The 26,688-nt window shown below is 39.5% G+C and overlaps 1 protein-coding gene across 1 annotated transcript in view; it reads right to left on the minus strand.

Annotated features, from left to right (window-relative positions):
- The window catches only part of LOC117370822 (receptor-type tyrosine-protein phosphatase gamma-like), a 356,737-nt gene that overhangs the window by 81,691 nt on the left and 248,358 nt on the right, over positions 1 to 26,688 (minus strand). Inside the window, exons 3-4 of the mRNA XM_055221797.1 lie at positions 22,437 to 22,619; positions 14,897 to 15,045 (exon numbers count right to left, since the gene is read on the minus strand). Of these exons, the coding sequence (XP_055077772.1) occupies positions 14,897 to 15,045; positions 22,437 to 22,619 (332 nt within the window). The remainder of the gene's footprint in view (positions 1 to 14,896; positions 15,046 to 22,436; positions 22,620 to 26,688) is intronic.

The raw sequence follows: 26,688 nt of genomic DNA on the forward strand, positions 1-26,688 counted from the left end.
ACATCTCTACTATTTAGAAAAGTATGTGTTTTAAGTTTTCAAAAGTGACCTAACTTTATTAAAAAGTGTAATCCAAAAAAAATAATAAAAAGGAAGAGAGATAACCTTGTCTTACAATCCCTTATCACAGTAATGGGAATACATCTGCCAAAAGCAGTCAGCACTTTCCTCTCATCAAGTAATGGCCAAAAGTCCACTGAAATAGAGAAGATTTTTTACCACCACTTTGCATATAATGTAATAGCAGACAACTAACAAGGAAGGCTTTTATATCATTTGCAGCAGTCTGATATGTGGCGGCCTTCACAAAAGACTGATAAAGTGGTCCAGGAGTTTTACAGTGCACCGGGGCCAAGACAAAATGGAGTCAGACAAGTTTGAGAGCAGCTTCCACAGTCCCACTCTTATATAAAGCCTACACAACTGTGGCACTGTGAACCCAGCACAAGTGAGCCATCTCCTCTACACCTTTAGTAAGCACTTTACAATAGAAGCCTGTCTCTGCACTGCTCCTTCGACAACTAGATGGTCTTATTTTCTTAGCTCTGAGTTAGGTGGCTATGAGACTTTTTCTTATTCATATATATTAAAAATGATAATATTCAAATTTTGGAGATTTGCCAAATTTGAAAATTGATTATAGCGTCAAAATGTGCTGAATAAAAGTTAGAAAGTATAAAGTTATATTAGTGATACTTTTGCACTTTCCTGTTTTATTTCACAGACCATTCACTTTTTGTGAAGCACATAGTCTAGAGTATGTGATATACATTTAATGAACCATTTTTTTAAATATTCAAATTCATTGGGACACATTTAACCACATTTATTAAAAAAACAGCATTGTTCCTAGACAGTTTCTATGGTCCAGTATGGAAGTCTTTGACTGAACAGGGTAATAGTACGGGGAAAAATAAAAATTATCCTTATGGGTACTCGAGCAAAAAAGAGAGGCATTTGACTCTGATCTATGAGGAAAGAGAGGTTTATTTTCAGCAAGAGAATATTTTCCGGACCATGAGTCACACTTTTTTTCATAGTTTGGCCGGGTGTGCGACTTATACTCAGATGCAATTTATATGTGAAATTATTAAAATATAATTTTTATAATTATTAAAATATAATCTTTGTTATTGTCACACTGACAACCATGCAAGAGCACTCTAGGCTTGTGTACCAGTATCTACTACTCCTGTACCATTCAAAATAAAAAAATTTCAACATTACAGTAATTTAAAAGACCTCTGAGACCTAAAAGACCTAAAAGAAAATTGTATTCTGCTGAGTCTGATGATAGCCACACTTAAGCAGAAGCAGCGCTTCATCTATCTCTGGAGTTGGCAGAGTTGTTCAGAAGCCACACCAAGGATGAAAAATTCAATGGATTTAGTGATTTAGAGTGAGATCGAGAGTGTGGTAAACTTGTTGGCTTGTTTTTAATGCCTTGGTTATCAGATGAACTGTTAATATTGTATGTTACCAAACCAGACTCAGTTCTGTCTATGCTTCATGTAGCTGAATAAATATAAATGTTGTTAGCATGCTGTACTGCTATTCAGCCTGTTGTTTTCCATTTAATTGTTGTTATTACAACTTGCCTTTAAAGATCCATCCATCCATTTTCTTCTGCTTATCCGGAGCCGGGTCGCGGGGGCAGCAGTCTAAGCAGGGACTCCCAAACTTCCCTCACCCCAGACACGTCCTCCAGCTCCTCCGGTGGGACCCCAAGGCGTTCCCAGGCCAGCCGAGAGACATGGTCCCTTCAGCGTGTCCTGGGTCTTCCCCGGGGCCTCCTCCCGGTGGGACATGCCCAGAACACCTCCCTAGGGAGGCGTCCAGGAGGCATCCTGAGCAGAGGCCCGAGCCACCTCAACTGGCTCCTCTCAACGTGTAGGAGCAGCGGCTCTACTCCGAGCTCCTCCCGTGTGACCGAGCTCCTCACCCTATCCCTAAGGGTGCGCCCGGCCACCCTGCAGAGGAAACCCATTTCGGCCGCTTGTATCCGCGATCTTGTCCTTTCGGTCATTACCTCATTGTCCATTAGCTCATGACCATAGGTGAGGGTAGGAACGTAGAATTACCGGTAAATCTTTAAAGATAAAATGTCTGTTCTTGGTCTCAGATTTTGTAAAATAAATTTACACAGAAAATGCGACTTATAGTCCAGTGCAACTTATAGTCCAGAAAATATGGTACTTCTTGGAATGGCATGGAATGCATGTCAATTTTGGCCATTGAAGCTGGACTATACTTCCACACAAGGAGGTTTAAATAGACGCTAGGAGGTCAAGCTGTAGAAAAGCTGTCCGAGATATAACAAGGGCCTAGCAGACTGTTTCTGTGAGACAAGTCGACCAGGGAAAATGATAAATTGTGTTAGAGCCAACCACAGAGAAATGTCAACAGTGACAGGACTTGAGGTGTCCTTGTTATGACTATGCAAAAGATGTAAAATTCAGTAATGAAATCCTTGTCTCTTCTGTTCACTTTGTATATTTTTTATTAGTTGACAAAGACATCTAGCCATTTAGACCCACATTACGCATTTGTTTTATACATTAACAATATATTTAAAGGCCTGTACCTGATTTTATCATATTCTTGTCAAGATAAATATTCTTTACAAACAATTTATTTTGCATAGCATTTTCTCGGGTAATAAGTGATACATAGGCTACGAATAGGGTTACCTTTTAGTCCATTCAAGCATTGTTGCTAAGAATCATGGGAAACCAACTGCCCGCCTATCCCAGACACCTGATCCTTTGTCATGATGCATATTTGAGAGTGACAGTAGGCAGAAAAGACTAACTGGACGAGGTAAAAGTTCAAACTAAAACATGTTCCTGACTCGTGGTTTGAAATCAGGTACATGCCCTTTAAACCAAACTAACATCCTTCGACAAAATGAGGACATAGGCCGTACGGGGTGTACAATCCCCCCACTGTCCCTCCACCATAATAACCATCTCACCCTTGTTGTCCTGTGCGAAGAGGACAACAGGCAGACATCTCTATCTGGGTCCTGCGGTGGGCTTTCCAATTCCCCTGCCCCTCTCCGCATGGGACAGAGGGCGTTCATCAAAGAAGGTCACGTTTGGTCGTCCGATGATGCGTGCACACATTAGCTTCCGTCTCCTGCTAGCACATCCAAGCACAGGGACGCGCCACGCCACAATCTGGGTTATGAGATATGTTTGGAGCATGCGGCGACCTTGTGCAATCTATCTTAAAAACCCAATTGAAATGCATTACTTGAGAAATGGCCGTGAGAGTCAGCTGTGGCTTTTTCAATTCCGTGAGTGTTACTTTTTCATAATAGCAACCAGGGCAAATATTGTTTTTGCCCGGATGGCGAAAAAAAAAAAAGAAATCTAAAAATGTACGAATGCTAGCTCTATCAGCAAGAAAGATTATTAAAAATGGTTCAAAGTAGGGTTGGGAACTGGGACAGCCTCACCATGCCCCCCGGGTGCACAGGGCTTTTAAAGAATGCTGTTCTCTCTCTCCCTCTGTCACTGCGGACCAGCTGAAGGAAATATAACATTATGTTGGAAATGGCTTGGGTTGGTTATCCAGAGGCAGCCCCGTCGTAAATAACGGCATCGCAACCCAGCAGTCATCCGTTATCTTTGAAGCTTCTAATGGAACAGAAGAGGGGGACAGCAGAGAGGTGAAGAAGAGAGGGAGGAAGGGATAGATGGATGAGAGATGCCTGATCCCAGGACAAGAGAAGTCCAGGGACAGTCTTCTAATGAGGTCGGGGTATCTCCATAATGTAGTCCACCAGGCGCGGAGAAGTCAAACCACTTAAGGCTCATTTACAGGCAGTGTTGTGGCACAGAGCAAAACAAATGGGGCCCTCCGGTTCGGCCTGTCCATCATGTACGGGTGTATGGGATCTAAAGGTCCCTGTGGTGAACATGTGTGGCCATATCAGTGTGGGCTGTTTACTTTTATACCTCACTGACGAGTTACCGAAGAAAAAAAAGACCAAATATGATTTTTTATACTTACGACATAGTACAAAAAGACCTATACAAGCAGTGTAAAAATAAAAACAATAATAGTAATAATATTGGTATTGTTGACAAGACAGGATAGCAGGGAATGGACGTAAAGAATAGATGGGACGTTCAGCAAATTTAAAGGGCCGGCACCTATTTTTTTTCCATGACTTGTGCTAAATTTGTCTTGCCCCAGTACATATATATTTTATAAGCAGCTCTTGAGGTCAAAATATATCAGCTGCATGTTGTCTCCACTTAATTATAATATGGTTTATTGTCTGATTGTTGTGAAATACACTTATAAACTCGTCACCGTGAATAATTAGGATGGTTTGAATGCATAAGGTAAGTACAGAATCATATACACATGATTGATTTGATTTATTTGAGATTAGTACCAAAGATGTTAACATTAATGACTTCCAAGTGGCTCCAAATAACAAAAAAGGCTGAATTTTACCAGCTGGCCTTTCCTTTTTTAAAGTGAATACGTTTCACCACTCATCTAATTAGCTTCGTCAGTTCTGAATTTTGTCCAGATGGCAGAATTCAACCTTCTTTTGCTATTAATGACAATTGCTTTATGCCAGGCTGATCTGTGTGGAGTTAAATGTAAGCCAAATGTAATGTTATCATACAGTGTTTATTACATATCATTTGATTGTATACCGTAATTAAGATAAAGACAAATTGCGGTGCACCTCTCCCGCGTAATCGTCGCAGGGAGGCTGAACCAGCAGAGGTTTCTATGGTGACTGAGAATAGCCACAGTTTTTGACCTAACTCTGGTATAGTGGATTAGCCAATTTCACCCTAGATTTACCAAAACTATTACTGTGGCCTTCCTCCCGGTACTCCAGTCTGTTTTCACTTTACAAGGACTGCATTGTTAGGTGAGCTGATTCTAAATTTACCTCCACTGAAAGACTGTAGGAGAAAATGAGTTTTGGCCCGTTTAGGTTGTGTTTTAGTCACTTTTTTCTGTTATGGGTGCTATTTGTGAGAGCTTTTGACCATTCGAAAGATTAAGTATTTCATTTTACATTGTCAATCGCTATGGCAACAGAGCGAGTCCATATGAAACCGCTGACCACAATGACCTGGCCACAAGGCAACACAAGCCTGGACCGGCATAATACTGCACATGTAATATTGTTAGGGCTGTATCACTAGTTGTAGATGTCTGGAAGTATTTTAAAAGACATGCACCATCCTTTACACTCCCATTTACGCTGCTTCCTCCTTTTGAGTCCCAAAACCTAAAATGAATCGTTTAAGAGAAGCTTTGTTCCAGCTGATATTTTCTTAATGAACAAAATGTAAACAATTTTTGTGGAGCATTTTCGATATATACTGTATTTTATATTGAGCTTTAGTCTAGCTTATTTAATTATTTTAGCATGAAAATCATTTGCACTGAAGCACTCTAACACTTTTCTAGTTTTTGATGTATTTATCTGTCTATAATGTTGGTGAATTACTGCCTGAAGTGGGGCCAAATGGAAATCCACTTTATATATATATATATATATATATATAGCACATTTTACATGCAAAAGTGCTGGCAAATCCATAATGCCATTTCTTTGTATTTTTTTTAATATAGAGGCATATCAATCTGACCCCCACACCCAATGTGACGCCTCGAGCCAGAACCAAACATGATCGTGCAGACAGAGTTGTTTTTTTCAGTGAACCATATGAAACAAAGGATCTCATTTGTCACTATAATTCACAAACAAGATCAAATTCCTTGCAGCAGCCGTAGTCTTGTGTCCCTGATTGGCTAATTCACCTGTCAATCATGCCCATCTGAACTCTCGGAGCTTCAACAGTGACCAGCGATACTCTAATACAAATAAAGCACCCTGAACCTTATAGCCCTGCCACTAAACCCTATATGTCAAGCTCTTTTATTGACAACAGTCCTATCCACTTCATTCACAGGTCTCTAGCTGTCCGTCCCACATCGACGCGCTGCCTCAGATCAGTTGGCTCCCAGGGGCCCTCCGATCACATGTCCAGACAGCGCTCTTTGTAAAGTCAGGTAAAGACACGAGGCCCCCAGTGCACTTCACATCCCTGTCCAGAGGCTATATAGTCCAGCCCAGTGTCACCTCATGGACAAGGCCGACAGAAGCGGGACAAACAGGGCCGCTATCAAACAGTATGACCTCGGGTAGCAGTACGGCAGCGGCGAGGACAGTCTGTCACTGTGTCTCCTGAATATACTCATGAGAGCGGGATTTGAAATGTAAAAGGAGAAAAAGACGTGCGCTTCCCGGTTACACTGCATTTCCCGATGGATGAGGATTAGATATACACCTCAGACAATAAATGGTCCATATGAACAAGAGAGTAGGTTTCTAGCAAATAAAGAGTGCACACATATGTTACTTATCTAGAAAATCAATAAAGAAGACATTACGTTTTTTTCATTTATTTATTATTAAAGGTCCTATATCACACAAAATTGATTCTTGTGAGCTTCAAGCCGTGTTATAATGTTGCCACCTCGTCAAAAACATACTGGGAGTTGTTTTATTGCATTCACACATGTTTAAGTAATCTTTTATTATTGTTCTGTTTGCATCTCCAAAGCTCAAAATGCTCTGTTCCACCTTGTGATGTCATGAAAGTTTAGTTAAGTAAAGATTGACAATTCCAGGGCTGAAATTACTCAAGTGGTTCTTGTGAGGGTGTATGAAGTTTAAAAACACAGTGGAGCACTTCCTGTATTACGTCATGACATCACAAGGTGGATCTCTAGGTCTGTTTGTGATGAGGAAACAACGTTATAACAGAAAATAGAGTAATATGGGCCCTTTAAACTATGACATATGTAGATAATTATTTGTAAGGCACAATAAAGTACAAACAGGTGCATTGACTTTATATTCTCTGGAAGATTTTCTCTTTAAGACCTTTCACTTACATGGAGGTCTTTAATGCTCTCCGCTCCATAGACCTAAAGACGTCCACAGGAGATTCTGTTACTGCCTGCCCCATTTTTAATTCAGCCTCGATTACTTATTTTTAATTTATCAATTCAAACTGATAATTTTTGTAGGTTTTAGAAAAATTAGCTGCAAATCAAGTTGAAGAATGTATTTAAATAAATTCTCCATTTTGAAGTCTTGCAAAAAGTCTTGTCAACTGGTTGCACTTTACGCCTCATAAATGTACACATGTGGACAAAATTGTTGTTTAAATAATTCTGTTGAAGCATGGTTGAAAAGCAATGTCTGACTTTCAATGGTTAAATTTCATAGAATTTTTTTTATTTATTATTAGTTTTGTCAGAGTCAAGTTATTTCTGTGACCATTGGGAGTTTTTCTTTCATTAACCGACGGGTACCAGCAATTTTGTCCACGTGTGTATATTTAAGATGATCAGGCATTTTTTACTGCAGTAAGATTTTAATGAATTCCTTCAAATCTTAAATTATTATTGAATGCAAATAAAACTAATAAACTAATATGCATTATTCCCCCCCCTAAAAACATTTTATTCACTTGCAAGCTACAGATCTTGAGTTTTGGATTGTCTAAAACTACATATCTCAAAATTACGTAACAAATCTTGTATCCCATTAAATTACAGAAAAGAAAATGTTCAAGCAACTTTTCTTTCCTCCATTTTGACGCCTACTTTGTTGAATTTAAACCCATCACTGTCCACTCCACACACATCTGCCAGAAGAGAACAATACTGTATAAATGTATTTATAAGAAACTATTTGATAGACTGTCTGAACATCTCACTTGCTTGTTGAACTTTGATACGGGAACTTTTAATACGAGATCACATCATTGTCTACGTCTAAAAAGTGTCTGCACCAGAAATAAAATGGGAAAAACAGCTTTTGGATACTTTGGTTACTACGGGATACACTTTGCACTTTATTACATTTATAATCACACCCGCAACTTTTTTTAATGTTTTAAATGGACCTATGTAGTTTATTTATTTTTTCTTTGTGTTGTACTGTACTGCATTTTAATGGGACGCTTATGAAAAAGAGAGGCTTGCGTACGGTAATAATTTTTAGGTTGTATTTTTTTTATTGTGAATGATCTCAATTAAGTACAGAGCATTATCTGAGGACAGGGGGTAGGTGAAAACTGAATTTTCATAGCAATCCAGCTTTGAATGTGAGACAATACCAGAGTTCTCTTCATGAATCAAACAAAATTCAATTCTGAGTAGCAAAACATGGGGTTAAACGCTTATAGAAGTCAATTTACATAATGTGTCCCCTTTAATGTTACTATTTCCTGACCCCATGTCCTATATCGCCATTGTATATTTACTTATATTGGGACTCTGCTGTATTTTTACTGTTTTGGACTGCTCACTAGCACTACAGATTATTTCACACAACTGAAATCTAAACAAACTAGTAATGACCCGACCCACCAGCTTTGCTAATGCAATTTAAAGCGCGGCCAAACTCCCTAAAACAGATAACAAACCCCATGTATGTTTTATGAGTGTGGACATGACTGTGCCGACCGCCCGGTGCACAGTCTCCTCCTATGCCAGAGGTGACCATAAACAGCCATGTGTTGCGTGTTGATGGCGGCTATAAAACCCTCAGCAAGTGGCAGTTTTCGGAGCGACTTTGATTGTTTGGCAAATACACGGCAAATAAAAGTTTATAGTGTGAGTTTACAAGGCTACATAAAGGACGCGTTCTGTGCTGAGAACACTGATTGGGATGCTGTTTGTCTTGGCATTCACGATCACATTCACTAATGGGAATTACGCAAAATGCTGGCAATGATTAGCGTGTTCATTTGGAGGAGTATTATCTCTCCAAATTTATGAAAAGTGTACATTTAGACCGAGTGGTGTGTGCTTTTTGAGTGCATATAAAGGTGCTCAGTGTAGCTTTTCTGGAGAGCGGATCGTCATCTGTTTGTTTCCATAAAGATTTTGTTGCTTTGCCTAGAATGTTCCACAGTATGGCATTAAAAATCTATCTTGCAATTATTCAATGACGAGTGTTTTTATTGCTAAACAATTCTTGTACTCTTGAGTGAACTCACCTCTCCACAGATTTTAACCTTTTGGCGTTCCGTGCTATAGACATGTGTTTAACGCCATACTGCAGAACATCCTAGGAAAAGTAAAAACATTTCCATAGAGACAAGCAAGTAGAAAGTTACATAGTCCACCTTTAAACTGTACTTTTCCAGTGTAGTTTTTAAAGGCACTGTACCTGAATTTTAAAAATGTATAAAACAGAACGATTTTAAGCAATTTGCAGTGATCCAAAGTTATTTGTCACTTACCTTCTGTATTCTGAGCATCCTAATTATTCACCACAATGAGTTCATAAGCTTTCAGAGACCACTAGAATGCTAAAAGTGCATTTCCGGATTATTGGACAATGAAAAGCTTTATAAATAAATACAGGCAGCACACAACAGCCTTATTTTGACCTCAAGCTGCTTATGCAACATATTTGCACTGAGGCAAAACAAATTTTTATCAAATACACAGGAAAAACTCAGGTACAGTTGTAAACCAAATCAGAACTGGGCAAAAATGTCAATATTTGTGTGACCAGTGAGAAAAAGAAAACCTTCCACAAACTCCAGCCTGTGACTAAAGCTTTGCAGATTTATTAGAAGTACACACAGTTGTGATAGGAGCAAACTGTTTGCACACTTCCTGCGCAGACGGATAGCACGCTGAAATGAAAAGTGCGAGCTGCGTTATCATTATTCATCTCATGATTTAGGAGCCCGAATGTGCCTTTCATTTTCCACGCGGCAAAGGTTGATGGGAAATAAAATCCCATTCATCAATGACACATCTTTATCTGAGATACCTGCAGCACAGCATCGCCTCTGTGTGTCTAACTGCAGACCCTCCCCCATCCTCTCCTCTCTCAGCTGGCCCCCTACAGCGCGTTCATTTACAGTGCCTCTCTTCTCCAGGCAGGTGGGTAAAGGACCACCCTGTATCTTTCCAAGGAGCCTTCTCTCGTTTATCACACGTGGGGTGGGGGGGCTGAGGGCACTGATAAAAATGAGTGCTGGCACAGAGCACTCACACACAATGGATGGCCCCGTGCTGTGGTCAGCCTCAAGAGAGTCTGCTCTGGACGGGGAGGGGGGGGCTCTGCATTGTCCTCTTAGCAAAAAGCACTTCAGCACTATTTATTTACTGACTTAGCCAAATCCAGTGTTTAGTTATCTTTATTAGTTGTTGCAGTTTGTAGTGAAAATAATTAAAAGTTCATTAATCTATATGCTGTAGTTGTTTCAGAATGGCAAAAAAAAAAAAAAAAGAAAAAAAGTTTGATCAGAATAAGGCTGCAACTAACAATTAAGACTTTTAAAATACATAATCAACCAATTAAATGTTGAAATATGGTGACTCAAGGCTTCTAGATATAGAATATTTATAATGTTTTGACCTTTTCATTTAACAATACCTCTGTGTTCTAGACAGTGGTGGAATGTAACAAAGTAAAAGTAGTACTGTGAGTACTGTACTTAAGTAGAATTTTAACTTTACTTAAGTATATTTTACAGTGGGTACTTCTTAATTTTACTTCACTACATTTGAGAGTAGTATCTGTACTTTCTACTTTACTCTGTACTTTTGATATGTTTTGAGGCATTATTTTAACCATATTTGTGGAGTTCAAACTTTGGCTGTGAGAAAACAAATACACAAAATTCATTGGTACTTAAATGATTTTATTTAAGGTTTGTTTTTTTTTTTCTTCCATGTGATACTTTTACTTGAGTAGCTTTTTACTTCTGTATCTGTACTTTTACTTAAGTATCAAAATTGAATACTTCTTCCACCACTGATTCTAGAAAGGTTTGAGTTTGTCCAGTTAACGTTTTCAATTATCAAAACGTTTTTTTATAGTGGACTATAGTCGATAGATTGTTGCAGCCCTAGAGTCAGGGCCTTGCTGTCAGACATTACGTTGATGTGGCACAGTTGGTGTAGGGTTTATGTTCTAATTATTATTGTTGGCATGGACCATAATTGTCCCCTGTGATAATATCTGGTGTGTTTTTCTGTTTATGCTCACAGTATAATATGTGATTATGTGATGCAAGAATAACACTAAATGATGGTTGGCATATTACACACACTGCAGTTAAGTTATAACATATATATTTGGATGGTTGTAGATTTAATTTAACTTTCTTTATAATATTTCCGGTACATGGGATATGTTAGATTTATGTGTGGTTGCATTGTGACACACCGAAAATTCCACTTAGTCCTATTCTAAACACATACAATAAAAAGAAAGGTCGAGTGACATGTTTTTCACATAGTGGTATGTAGTTAACACCTTATAAATGAACTTCATTCTAATTAAAAATTCTTCCTCTGTACAGGGTATGTTTATGTGAATGAAGCGCTTTATTCTTTCAATGGTCTTTCCTTGGAAACTTACTGTGTATTGTATGTGCAAGATTGCTGAAAACTTTGCATTAAGAGTGTATTCAACAGCAAGTTTTGAATCGATTTGTCTATGTGATGTGGATTTGTGTCTTTATAAATCTTACATTACTTATGCCAATGCAACTTTCTTAAAAAAAACGTACACTTTTTTCCACCAACCTGTCCCGGGACCGCAGGTGGAAGTTGGCAATTTAGCTTTTTTGGTTAGGTCAGAGTTTTTATGTGCATTGTCCCTTATGAATAAACTAAACTGCATGGTGAATAACAATGTGCTCAAACTATGTCATGCATGAGTGGGCGTGCACACTGGGATTGGGAGGGCCGGGGGTGTGAGGAGAGCCTGGTTGCACTGTGCCTGTAATATTAAGCGGAGCATTAGTGTTTAAAACAGCAGGTAGAGGAGCAGCGGGGCCCTACTTCATCATGCCATTCAAGCACCTATTAGACTACAACTGCTAAATGGCAAGGCTTGTAAATCATACATCATTTATGTGGATCACTTGAGGAGGTACGAGCTGTCTCCTCGAGCCACGAGAAAAGAAAAGCCTGCAAAAGACAGTGATAACTACACAATCACAATAGCAATCTAATCTGAGTACTGTGCTCCACTCCACAATACAGTAATCCATTTGAGCCAGCCTTCACAACACTTCAGACACTTCATTATTCAAAAGGGTAACCACGATACAAAGCAAACAAGAAGCTTTTACAAATATGTTCATCAGTCATGAAAGGCAAACTCTGACTTAAAACCAAATAAAAAAAAAGAGGAGATGCTTCACAAATTTCATAACTGGCCACTGTCACAGATTAAATGCGAGTGACATATTTATTTATTTTGACATTTTCTTTGGCACCTGGCAACGATTACTGATTTAGGCTATCTTTTGTGGTGCCGAGCCGTCATTATTGATCAAGGCTACCGTTCGTGGAAGCTAGTGCTATTACTGATATAGGCTACCTTCTGTGGCGCCTGCCGGTATTTGTGGCACCCAACAAGGCACCTGCCCGATATTTTGACATTTTCTGAGGCGCCTACCCACCATTATGTTCTGTCGTCTACCTGTCATTACTGATCTAGGCTACCTTCTGTGGTAAATCAGAATCTCAATTATTAAAAGCTCTGATGTCTACCGTCAAGTTCCAGTTTTTTTGTGTACGTATTTTCAAAAAAGTAAGAAAGAGACAGCATTCTACGAAAGTTACAGTGTTCAGCAGAGGGCTTATTTAGAACAGCTCACTTGTCTCTGAACCAATTGGAGAAAATGACTTGTTTAGTAGTAGCTCCCAGTGGAGGGAACAGTCATTGTGCCAGATAAACATTCTTACCACCAATTCTTGCCAACGGCTAAGGTTAAGATTGAGTTTCTTTTCAAAAGTCTGCTGCTAATGAATTAGTCCAATATCTTGGAGAAGGTGAGAGAAGTCAAGGAAAAGTTTACTTCAAAGTAACAGCTTTGAGATGTGTACTCCACTAAGATACCTCTGAGTGGAGTACACGTGAGGATGAAGTAAATCAAATAAAAGCAGGTGGCTGAGAGGATAGCTTCACAGCAAGAAGGTTCAAGGTCCAGTTCCTGGACTACTTAGGATAGGTCTGTGTTGAGTGGGTTTTCTGGCTAATTCTTTTATAGTTGTATACCTTTCAGATTAAAAATAAATAAATTATATTGAGGCAATACTTTTCAGTTCTGGCTCAAGATCTCTTCACAAGTATCCCTGAGATAGACTAATGGGTCATATGCAGAGGACTATTTTTCCCACAGGGACATTAACAATAATATTTTTAAAAATGAATCACTTTCATGATATTCCAAATCCAATTTTATTGTTCAGCATTGATCAAACACTATACGCACATCTTTTTTATCCTGTGTACCTTTTATAATGTAAACCCATACTAGTCCCTCTCCTGAAGCTATCGACACTTTTTTATTGCAAACACGGAGAAGGAACAGTCTCTGTGAAGCTGTGGCCTGAGCCGAGCTTGCGTGCCAATATAGTCTGTGCACAGTGCAGTCTGTGTGCTCGCTGGTGTGTGAGAGAGAGAGCGTCTCTAGAGAAATACTATCGTTGACTGCCAGCCTCAGTCAATATAAGAGCAGGGCTTGATTTTCACTGGAACTTCATAAAAGTGCTATACACAAACTTTCCCCCGCTGATGTCCTCACGCTAAATCAATTTGGATGGCATATTATAAATCTCTCGTTTAAAAGAGCCACCGCACGGAGCTCACTGATGCATTCACATAAGGCTTTTGTTCCTTCAGCAGAATCTCCAGAGTTGTTTTTTTTTTTTTTTTTTTTTTCTTTTAGATGGGCAATATTGCAGATCTATCATAGCTACAGCGACACAAAACAGTGGGGGAAAACGATGAGGAGGAGGAGAGGATGACAGTATCAGGCAGAAGTGGATGGGAAAGGTTACAGCATACATATTCATCATTTGTCCTGCTGTAGTGAGAGCAAAACCATGCTCAACTCACTCAAGGTTCAGAGATTATATATCGTGTATATTCTATGTGTGCTCAAACCTGTCCAGGTCAATACAGGAATACAAATGAGCAGAGGTGAGGCAAGGTAGCAAAAAGTTATACTCAAACTAATGTTATTAATAGTAGTAAGTGAAATGAGTAACTTGGATTGACCTGGTTGCAGAAGTGTACAGGGCCTTGAACTTAAACAGCCTTGATTTAATTACATCCTTTAGCCTTTTGAGTGTGATGAGGTCTCTAGTATTAATTATACATTATACGGTCAACCTGACGGCGCTGGCAGGTCGCTCAGACTGACCACGCCTCCTGCCGCTAAGTGATCCATGGAGAAGTGTGTCCCCAGTGTATGAAAAGAAGAATGTTCCTTCATCACGACTGATGGTTCCTCTGATTTCAACAGCCTCTTTGACCCATCAACTGATCTAGCAGCCCAGACACGACAAGGTACATGCATCTCACTAACAAAGCTGCCTGCGTAAAAGAAAACCAATTGGATTTGTTTTGGACGTCGGACTGACAAATTACTCACTAGTACAGCCCTGGTATGTTCATTCTTCTGTTCTTTATAACAACATTGACCTAGCGTCTTTATTTTGTGCCACAACCAGTGATGGGAAAATGTTTTTACTTATAGAATACTTAGAATACTTTCACATCGAGCTGCATCACTGAAAAAAAATACAGTTGAGAAGGAAAAAATCATATCCACCACAAGAGCAGTGTTCATTTTTTCCCCTCGCCGATACCAGGCAGTTTGAACAAAAAATTTGATTTGTAAAGATGAAGTGCCACACTGCAGCTGTATTCTGAGTACCACCAAATGAAATACAACCTGTAACTTAATACAAATAGTCACAGTTTGAAACATGTATTTCAGGTACATGGGTTTAGTTATGTCTAATACTTGTCACCTCGGGCTTTGTAGTAGACTGGCTCCATGCTTACCTCCACAGGGAACCGATGCCCGTTGATGCTGTGCTCCGATCCCTCCGAACCATTGCTCGGACCCCAGTGAAATTCCACCTTTTCTGCCTTAAATCGTCCCGGTAGTCCCGCTCCTCGGACAAAATAATCATCCTTCAACATAATGGCCACTGAAATGAGACAAAACAGGTATTAAAGTGTTATGCATTAGCAAACATAATAACACAATAACAAAACAAAAGTATATTTTGAAGTCAGTGCAGAATACATTAAACCATAGCACACACAGGTATAAATACTTAGTAGAATTGTATGTTTTCTGTTTGAATCTCGACAGAGCAGAGGAGCAGAGTAATGACCTCATATCCAGTACACATTGTCCTTTCACACTCTCTCCAACACTAAATGTAGTCCAAATTAAAACAGGCCTTATTTTAGAACATAGACAAATGGCAAATGTTGAAAGCATTGCAGTGTTCCATTAACCCGTGTCATCACCCCGGTGCCCCCTCACTTCAGTCCTGCTATTTATAGGCACAACATAACCACTCAAGTATGACCTGGTTCAGTACAGCCACTTTTCGACCAATTCTCCAAGAAAGATCCGAAACGCCACCTCTTTGTTCTGCGGGAATGAGTTCAATTTGGAAAGTCACCTGGATTTAAAGTCATAGTTACGCTTCCGATACAAAGTCGTTTGAGAGTGACAAGGGCTAGGATAGGAATCTGCCAATACACTGTGGATTAGAATAGTACAATCACAATAAAACACATTTGATATTTTGACAGTTAAGTCACAAATCGCAATAACAGAGTGGGTAGAGCAGATCATTTAGTTGCCTGGGTAAATAAGACAACACATTTTCCTTATACTTTACAATACTGGGACCAGGTAGGCATGACTGAGAGTTGGATTAATCAAATGCATGTTCCATACTCATCGAAATAAACATTATGGCTTATGAGTAAAAGAAAATAAATAACACAACCCTTAGAAACATTGCAGACCTTTTCAGCAAAGTACTAAGTTAAATTAGGTTAAGAGAAGTTATAGATTCTGTGGGCAATAGGTTTTACAGTCAGACACGGGCAACAATTACAGTTAGATCCATTGTACCATTAAAGACGAGCTACGGTTGATATCAAGCAGTGTTCGATAGTAATGAATCTTGGTCACAGAGTGAGCCCTCCTCTCAATGTGTCCACGATCAATCTTGTCAAACATGTGACCAACTGTAAACACAAGCACTCCATCAAAGGAACAGCAGAGGAGCTCTGCTGTGAACCAGGACCTTATTTCCCCATTTCCCATTCCATTTACGCACTTTTACAAAAAACACTGTTAGCATTATGATGTACTAGCCTCACTTTCCCTACACGCTAGAGTCTGATATTCTCCCGGACAAACATTGGTCATTGTCACAATGTGAATGTGCTCTTAAAATTATATTTGTCACATCACACTGTGACATTTGTGCAGTGGACCAGGTTTAAGAGAGGCTGTCATAGAGTTGCCAGTTCAAACTTCCCCTGACTGCATGTTTTGCCCCTTTATGAGCAAGACAGATTGGCACACTTATTGGCCTCTCCAGTCTGTAACTGGGCACTATTGAGTTAAAAAAGATTGGACAATATGCCTAGCCAATGTTGTAAGTAAGACTTAACCTATAGTATACTATGTCGTCTAAAGGGAATGTCACCTGCTCTGGCACTTCTGACATGTCTGTGGCAGCAGTGATCAGCTCCTCCGCCAGGTAATCTCTCCACCCAACTGTTGTTTCCAAAGTCATGCACACGGAAATGCATTATTCATGAAGGAAGGGGGGACATTTGTCTTGTTATCCATGTATTATGTAGAGAGCTAGGAGCAGAAGCTGCGCGCCATTTTGGTTCACAGCTGTTGTTTGCATAGCATTCGTGCATGCTCTGTGCACGCTGCGGCTGTTAGCTGTGTCGCTAACTGTTCAGGTGCAGGCCTTTGTCAGCTGCCTGCAGGAGATGCGAGGAGGCTCTGTCACTTCTTTATTTGTCCTGCCATGTTCTGACTGACAGTTCCCAGCTTGTGGTGGAAAATGCAGGTTAAAGTGCAGTTCATTTGACTTGACTAAAGTGGAGAAGAGTTATATCATTATTTACACAATATTTGGTGTTCATCAAATTTAATTCATATAAAAATATAAAGTATAGTAGTTTTTGATGCTTGTAATGCTTTTAATTATTTTGTTTAGTTTTTGCTTTTTATTGTTCCGACTTTTTAAAAGTGAATTTAAATAGCAAATATAGTTCATGCACTCAATTTTGCCACTTCCAGCTCACATAAACACACAAAATAAGGTAATCAGTCTATATTTACAGTAGAGCATATATTGAAAAACAACACTTAGTTTGTATTGCATGAATCCGGTTCTAAGATCATCACAAATCATGAGATAATCCACATTTACATCCACAGCCTTTACTTTAATCCCGTAACATTTGGACAATATGGAATATGCAAGTGTGGTTGCCATGGTGATGCTGGTGTCATTGCTAGTGTTAGCCCCGACAGTGACAGAGCTGATGTATGGATGGCTGACAGCAAGTAGAGCACTGGAACGGCCCCGGTGCATTCTGGGAATGACAGTTCAGTTTGACCTGTTTCTATTAACCTTTGTAACCCCTGACTGGATTCACTGAGGGATGGCCTGTGTCACTATGGAAATATTACTTTCAGCGCTGAATTGAATTGAACTTTAAGGTTGAAATTGTGGTTGTCATAAGGTGTTCTGATGGCATTTGGTCGTACGACTGCTCTCTCTTATTATTATAGCACCGGCTGTTGCTCTACTGGTTCAACCCGAGCCTCCAAAAGAAATAATCATGTCTGCGCCGCTGTGCCAAAAGTGCCACAGCTTAACGACCTAGCGGGGTTGCCAGGTATCAGCGCCCAAACGAATGGACGGAGGGGGCTGTATTTCCATTATATTTGTGAAAGTAGCGATGTTAAGGTGACACAGACTCGCCCCCTCCTCTCTCTCATGCACATATAGAAGCTCCACAAGCACTGGTGACTTTGAACATGAAGATTTGTCACTGAAATTCAGGAGTTTTATCACGATTATCCAAAAACTGAGACATTTTGCATGGAAAATAGCCCTGGTCCAATCCGCGGGCAATAGTTTTTACTCGGGACCCAACCTGGCAACACTGCAATCTTTGGCCTAAGGACTTAGCTGCTGTTTAGGGGTTTCAGTCCAATGTCTTTTTGCTGTTTATGAGCCACAACTTGAGGATTTTTTTACCATTCAAATTTCAATACTAAAAAACTGGACTTGATACTTCATACTTTTGATACTACAATGATAAAAAGTATATTTTTGATGGAATGAAATGCAATTTTCAAGGCAAAATAATAGAAGTATATTTGCTATTTTTGTTTTTTATTGGTTCAGATAGGCCTTTTTTATTAATTAATATAATTCGGGTACATTTACATTATATTACATACGTGACAGTTCATTTATGTGGGTATTTGTTTGCAGAATTAATGTTGAAATAAGACCCTGCTTCAGTTACTTGCATCTCCTCTTCCGTATCTGCAGGCTTGGGTGACAAAACCAGTTATCCAGTTCCAGACATGGTGGAAGGACTGCTCCAAAACGCCACCACTAGAACTACGGTGTACTCCACTTCTCACTGGATGTGTGTGTCTCTTAAAAAGCCTCCGAGTGCAGGTAAGAGTTCAGTCCTATATGCAAAGCTCCCCAGTTAACCATACAGCACTACATTCAGTCTGTCAGGAGTGACGCTAACCACCTGTGGCCTGTCCTCGCCAAGCCTTTTCAACTGGCTTTTCCTGGGAGCAGAAAGCATCATCCATCTTAGTGACAAGCTCAAATTGTGAAAAATACCTGTTGGTGACAAAGAGGCGTTGGAGATGCCAGGAACACTGAATGCAGGTGGCCCACAGCATTGACATCCGCCCAGGAACAGCTCATGCACTACAGGCCTGCAAGATTAATCGCAATCGAAATCGCTATCGGAATGGACGTAATTAGGAAAAGCTGCAATTTTTGAAGAAATAATAACAAGAATAATAATAATACATCGCTCAAAGTCACTTTAAAATTTCATGCATTAGTCATTTGCTCCATACTCGGTGGTGGTAAGTCACTTTTGTAGTCACAGCTGCTCTGGGGTAGACTAACGGAAGCGCCAATCTGCTCCATCAACCCTTCCAATGAACATACACACCACGTTCAGGCAATGCGAGTGAAGTGTCTTGCCTGAGGACCCAACAACAGTTTTTTGCCACTGGCGCCCCACTGTGGCATCTGATATTCCCAGCGGTGTCCCATTCAACCAGGCCGAGCCCTGCTTAGCTTCTGAGATGTGACGAGATCAAGCTTTGAAAAGAAGGTTAGGTATGATAATTTCCTACACAAACAACAAAATATCCTGTCTTATCCTGCAGAAAAGCTGCTAACTCCGGAGTTTAGATCTGTGCAAACATGTTCTGAAATGTCATTATAGTTTGTCAGTTTATATTTCAGTCTTTTTGTTAAATCTCCTGGTTGTGTTAAAAATTTGAAAGGAATCCAAATAGAATACAAAACTGCACAAAATCGAATTGCTTTTCTGTTTGTTTAGCGTCATCCTGCCTTCACTAAAGACTGTGTGCTTGTCTTTTCTCTGAGATTCACAGTGATGTAACGTAGACCTGACACACGGACACCTGCCAATAATGCCATTAGGCTCAGCTCATATTCACCGTGCGCTCCCTCTCACAAACTCAACCTGACAGAACCGTGGCTAACTGTACTAAAGAGAACTACATAATTCAATTGTGTTAACCGCAAAGACACGGACGACACCATGAGCAAAACTTATTTCTGACTTTTTCTGTCTTAAAAATGTGAAAAAACACAATTAGAACGCTAACCATACACTTCTTGACTCACTGACAAGAAAACACATTATAATTAAATGCAGATAGCACTTAACGACTCATATTGAACTCAAGAGCTGCTTATATAATATGTCTGTAGTGGGGAAACACAGGTTTTGTGCAAAATACATGGAAAAATCCAACACAGGCCTGATAACATTTAGTCCAAAATTGTCCAATCTAATCAAAATAAGTCTAATTATTTTACTGACTTTACTTACTCACTAGAAAAACTAAAATTGCAAAGGCTGTATTGATAAACTACATTTATCTCCCACAGTCATTTCCCATAAAAGTAGTTTCGACAGACACCACATGTATAAATCAATATTTTGAATGCTTCTACAGAAGGTCTTGTTGATATCTACTTTCTAGCCTGATTATTGTTTTGCCCACCGGAAATGTGGAGAAATTCTTCCTTTTGACATTCATACAAGTAAACAGAAAAAGTTTCAATTTAATATATCTCATTTTGTTTTGACCTGCAGTGTCTTGTTTCAAAGTATCAGTCTGAGTTTGTGTCTAAAATCCATCTTCTTCCAAATTAATCAGGAGAACACATCAAAACTATCGTCCCCCCAATTTACCTTTACCAGATAGTTTAATACTCTGCTTTATATGTGACCTGTCGTTTCCTTATTGTGCACTGTTTTGTTTCCTTTGTTTTAGTCAATGCTCAGCTCAATCATACAGAATAATAGCAATTTGACAAATCCTTCAAGGAACCTAGTTTGTAACGCACACTATATAAAAAAGAGGACTAAGCGAGTGTGACGTCATCCATAGTATTCAGCTCCAGGCAAATGAAACTCATCAAGGCTGGAGGTTACAGGGTGAACTTGGAGAAGGACTACGAATATCATAGCAACCAAAGAGCCAATCTGGAGCGAAGATGTGGAACGTAACGCCCCTTCCTGTCTGCACCGCTGGTTTAGCAGGGGACAAGTGCTTAGAAATGCTGTCAGTCAAACCTGTTGCTACCGGAAACGAAGGCAGCTGATTGGTCTCTTATTAAGGTTTATATCTTGAATTATGGACACAATAGCGAAATAAAAATGCCATGACCACGTAGAGCGGGTCAATACAGTTCGCCTTCACTATAACTACGTTCATCTTTCACGGCCTCACTGCTTTTAGCGCAATTTTGCTCCATGTCGCTATTCGATCACTAGCAGTGTGACTCTGAAGTGCTGTATGTTTGCAAGTTTTACTCCTCAACAAAACCCAAAATGTTGATGAAACGTTCTGCACCGACAAAGGCGCCTACGAAGGTTTGAACTTTGAGAGAGTTTAAACAAGAGAGAAATGTGAGAAAATTTTAATGCCTGTGTGAGAAAAGTGTATAAAGTGTGTGGTGAGGGGTTTTACAGCCTTAAAACATATAAAATAATTGTAAAAAATAAAGCTGACTACTTTGCGGATTTCGCCTATTGTGGGTTATTTTTAGAACGTAACATTTGTGATAAACGAGGGACCACTTTACAAACATTTTAAGACCAAAATTAAGAGCCTGACAGAGAGTTTTCTAACGTAAGGTGAATTGTAGCCCATGCTCACTTCCTATTTGGAACGCAGCAGCTAGCAGGATAGCTATGTCCATTTATATATACAGTCTATGGTTTATATATACAGTCTATGGTTTATATATACAGTCTATGGTTTATTTATACAGTCTATGGTTTCTACACCCTTTTAGGGTGTTGACCGTTTGTGAAGACTGCCACTGAAGACTGCAGAGGCTTGCGGTCAGTGGTATTAGGTGTGTGGCACAGTTATGTATGTTGAATTTCAGGTGCTTTAAATAATTTTTACAGCTTTAAAAATGTAAAAAAAAACAAAAAAACAAAACAAAAACAAAAACAGAACTAGTGCATTTTTCAGTGGTCCAAATTTATTACTCACTCACTTTATGCATTCAGAGCGTCCTGGTTATTCATCACATTATAAGAGCTTTTCACAACTTTCAGAGGCCAGATTGGAGTTTTGCCGTCATTGCAAGGCTTTTAACAACTACCATGCTAATGCACACATTCTGATTATCGGACATTAACATGCTTACACAATATACATGTACTGGGGCAAGAGAAATTTAGCTCAAATACATGGGGAAAAGTCAGGTTACAGGACTTTCAAGATAAGCTAACAGTTTCAAGCTTTACCGACATTGGTGTCTCCATTAGGAAATGTGTGCGGAAAATGTGCGAAAGTAGTCTAAGTATAGTGGTCAAATTACTGGTCAATTTGGTCTTATATATCCCCAATTTTGTGTTATTAGATTAAAAGCTTAAAAATGCTGTCCCTGTTTTTACCATCTTAAAACATGACACACAGAAGGAGCTCAGTCTATCTGCAGTGGTCCGAAGTTATTTCTTACTTTCCTTATGTATTCCTAGCATCCTAATTATTCACCACAATGAGTTTTGCTGTCACAGTCATAACAAAACTAGTATGTTAACAGTGCTACTTCTTGGTTCATGGATGATAAAAAGACTATAATTATATGCAGACAGCACACAGCGTTCTCAATTTGACTCTGAGCTGCTTTAATAATATATTTGTACTCAGGCAAAACTGATTTTTCTGTATTTTTTTGTTTAGTTGGAAAAATAACCTGATACGGCCTCTTTAAAATACCTGTTTTCCCAGTATTCTTCATAGACGTCTTATTGGATGACTCAGCACTGAAGCCCTCTAATGTCAGCTCTTGGTACTCTATGGACACTTTCGCCTCCTGATCCACGATGTTGATTGGCGACTGGTTCCTCTCACGGCATTCCGGGTACGCGCCGGCCCACCCCTCATCCGGCCCGTATATACCTGCAAACACCAAACAAAATAACAAAGTGTCAGAACTGCGTGGAAACCATTTGATGCGATCGGGAGCAGACAGGGGTAGGCATGGGCGCCCGCTGACATTTCACAACCATCTCGTGTCTTCACAAACCAGCTGACTGCAAGTGGTGCCAAGTCATCGGAATTCCAATTAAAGCAACCTCGCAGAATAAACAGCACCAGGGCGGCCGCAGCCAAACACTTCCATTCATGTGGCAAATAGAGATTTCAAATGTCATTACGGTGACGTGGCGGCTTGTCCCTGCTGCCTTCTGCCGCATCATAAGCCGCGAGTCAGGGCTATGTTGCTGGAGTGGATTAGCTTCTATAGGACGCACGGCTGCTGTGGTTTGAACTTTGTTTCGTGCAGGTTGGTAAATGGTAAATAGTCACATTTTTACACAACGCTTTTCCACTTTCAAGGCACTCAAAGCGTTTTAGATCAAGGAACAACTCACACATTCACAAACACATTCATACACCAGTGCATGCAGACGCTGGGGGTGAGGTGGGTTAAGGGTCTAGCCCAAGGACTCAATGACAGCGTTCATCTGTGGGAGCTGGAACTGCACCGCCAACCTGTGGGTCAAGAGATCTGACCGCTCTACCGATGATGTTTATGTTGAGAGTGGGATTTGAACCACCACCCTTCAGATTAGTGGACAAGACTGGAGCATTGAGTCACAAAGGTGCTCTACTGGGTCAAAAGTAAGCCAGCCAAGGAGATCTGATTTGGTTTGCATAATACACTGTTTGTATTGTCTAAAAAAGGTTGTCGAAAGTATAGAAAATCAGATACTAATAGATACTAAAACTAGATACTCATTTAACCAAGTATAGATACTGAAAAAGGTCACATAACTGGATCACATTTGACCTTTCCTCAACAGTTTCATCTTGAGTTTTATCAGAACTAGTGTAAGACCACGTGGTATAATAAACAAATACTACAGTTTTGTGCTGAAAATGGCTTTTACTTTTAATTAGCTTTTAAAATGATCATTTGCGTATCAAAATCTGTATCAAGTCTATTCTTCAGTATCAAAATTGAGTTGAAATTTTAGTATTGCGACACTAACGTCTAATGAATCAGGCCTCTTGACTGTGTATTATCTTGTTTGCATGTTACTTGCTCATGTCTAGCACACAGATGGCTAATGTCCAAAACGTTTTTTAATTTTTTTTATTTTGAGGTTACGTTTCATCAGATCTTATTTTTTCTTTTTTCTTTCTTTGGACCACAGTAGACCTTTTCAGTTTTGAAGGTGCTGCTCCTTGCATTTGCACCTGTATAAAGATATTGGTGTGTGTTTCTGTTTGATTTGACTTCGTTTACACTGCTCAGTTGTTAGCAAAGAGTATGAATATAAAGTATTAAACTAACAATATCCTACACAAGGAAGCATAGTCTTCACCCTGAGTTAAAATGGGAGTGATGGACATGCAGTGGATTAAAAAGAAAAAAAAAAAATCACACAGATGGTGATGGTGAAACCGACTTCTGCCAAATCAATGTAACACTGTTAATCTGAGGTGGGAAAGTCATGCATTGTGCTGTGAATGGTAGACACACATTCAAGACAAAAATGTATTTGGCATTAGACAGACTTGAGCTACAAATACGCGTCTGTGATTGGATTGCCATCAGAAATGATTTGCTGGGAGCAGACTCGCTGTTGCATGTCCAGAGTTTTTCTGGCTTTTTTCTAGTTTGTTGCAGAATCCCGTTAAATGTCTCTTCTAACTGGGGTAGCCAAAAGGGTGGATTAGGGAGTGACTCTAGCTTTCTCTTAGCATTAGACTATGCTGCATACATGCTAATTTGAGTCTCACTTGTTCTACTCCTGCATTATGAACAAAACAACCAACTAGGATTGTTCAATGAGCAAAGCAATTCTTTTAGATTTCTCAAATGACGCAGAATAAATAAAAACAGCCTACTTAATGCCTTTTAGTTAATGGCTCCAATAAGTGTATTTTCAATTTCAAGTGGAAATGAGCACAAAAGCTGAACCCCTATCTCACTGCGATTATGACTGCCACTTCTGAAAGTAAAGTGATAGCAATATAATGCATTTTATAGTTTGAAGATCTTGCGGTTGCCATTCATCAAATGTAATTAGTTGTTGTAGTCATTAGGTTCATTGTGCTTGTGTGAAGGATTGATTCATTTTGTTAATATTTTACTTCTCACAGCACCCCGCTCCTCTGCTGAGCTGTGGTGAGTCACTGGGAGACAGACTTTGCAGAGCCATTATCAGTTTGTGTGAGATAATGAAATGCAAATACTTTGAGAATACCTTCCCTGAAAGGCATTTGTGCTATTGGCATTTAAACACAGAGACAGCCAGGAATAGCGGCGCAGAAGAGAAATTAAATCCCTTCTCACCTGCGCTCGCTTGGCCACAGTTGAAGAAAATATGTGAATGTCACCACATCCATTTGGAACATTAGAATGTTTAGAGCGAAGAAGGGCAATGCTTTTTAGAACAGCTTTAGATGTGCAAGAAGTAATATAAAAAAGTACTAACACCTGCATGAGGCTATTACTCCATTTGAGGTGTAAAAGTTTTTGTCCTTAATACTTTGCCTAGCTATACCTATAATAACGGTGATACATCTTCACCAGTCACCAGCGCATCTCCCCAAATTCAGATGGGCGTGACTGACATGTGGATGAGACGATCAAGGGCACACAAGGTCCTTCTGTATCAAAACAAATATGGCTGCTTACAAGGACAAACAAACCCACTAAACTCTGTTAATCTGAGGTGAGAGAAATGTGATTTTGTTCAAAATGACACACCAATGATCTCCTTCTTCTCACGTGTGTCACTGAAATAAATCTGATTATGCAAACATGTCTGAGCCTGGCTTGAGGCACAGTGGAAGGAGTGATGAACAGCCTGATATCCCTCTGTATAAAAAAATACAGAGAGATATTGCTCTGACCTCACTGTTGATTCATCATCAAACATACCTGGAGATGTATTTTGTTTCATTCATGTTTGTTTAATTAATCCGGTTTATGAGATCCTCTTGCTCTGAGCCTCAAAAGTTATTAAATATTCTCCGGATTGTGACGTCAAAGACAGAAATCCATCTATATAGGGCTTTTTTTCCTCAAATTTCATACTCTTTGGCCTTGTTGGACTACTGACCTCCTATGTCCTTTATGATCTATATCTACAGTCACAATTTTATACATTGCAATGACATATTCACAACAGGATTAGTGGATTTTTTTTTTCTTCCATTTAACCATCTGCTCATACCACTTAAAAATAAAGATGAAACCCCTTCAACTAAGAATCTATCCCAGTTCCAGTTTTAGTATAGATTCGTATCTGGGTAATGATTTCTTTAACACCCTAGTGCTTTATGACGAAAGAACAACTATCAACATCACACTGGTCTAGTATTTCATGGTTCAATCTCTCAGATACATCAGGGTGTAACACAGCTGAGCCCCGCCTCCACAGAGACAATCATTACTCTTGGTTATGCCTCAATAACAGCCATTGTGCTGCTGATGTGTAGATATAGAGACATGTGCACCCTTGGGCCCGGCTCCTACGTTCCACTACTGAGGAGAAGCTCTGGCAGATAGAGTTGAGTGCTTACAAACATGACGTTCTTATCAAATCCAATTCCATTTAGTCTGGAAATCAAATCTAAAAACAACTTGAGAAGATGCAGCCTCCAGAGGACTTTATTTAGAGATAAACAAAAGGCAGGGCGTTGGTGGGGGCAGAGCCGGGCAGAGCAGTTTGTTTGGAGAAGTGCTGAATAAATGCATGAATGCCACTGCTCACATCCCACGCACTTTCACTCTCTTTGGAAAGAATATCATCAACGTGTTTCTTTCCTAAACCATCACGGTTCTAAAACAACCAGCACAGTTTTTTTTTTTTTTTTTTTATGAAATCGGTACAGAAAGGAAAGTGTTAGCTTCAGTCAGAAATACACACACACGCCACCAGGAATAGTTGCCAGTTCCATTTATGAGAAATAATGCAACATTAACTGTGATATTGTGATAAATCAAGTCTCA

This window comes from Periophthalmus magnuspinnatus, chromosome 5, assembly GCF_009829125.3.
Source record: "Periophthalmus magnuspinnatus isolate fPerMag1 chromosome 5, fPerMag1.2.pri, whole genome shotgun sequence".
Taxonomy (NCBI): Eukaryota; Metazoa; Chordata; class Actinopteri; order Gobiiformes; family Gobiidae; genus Periophthalmus; species Periophthalmus magnuspinnatus.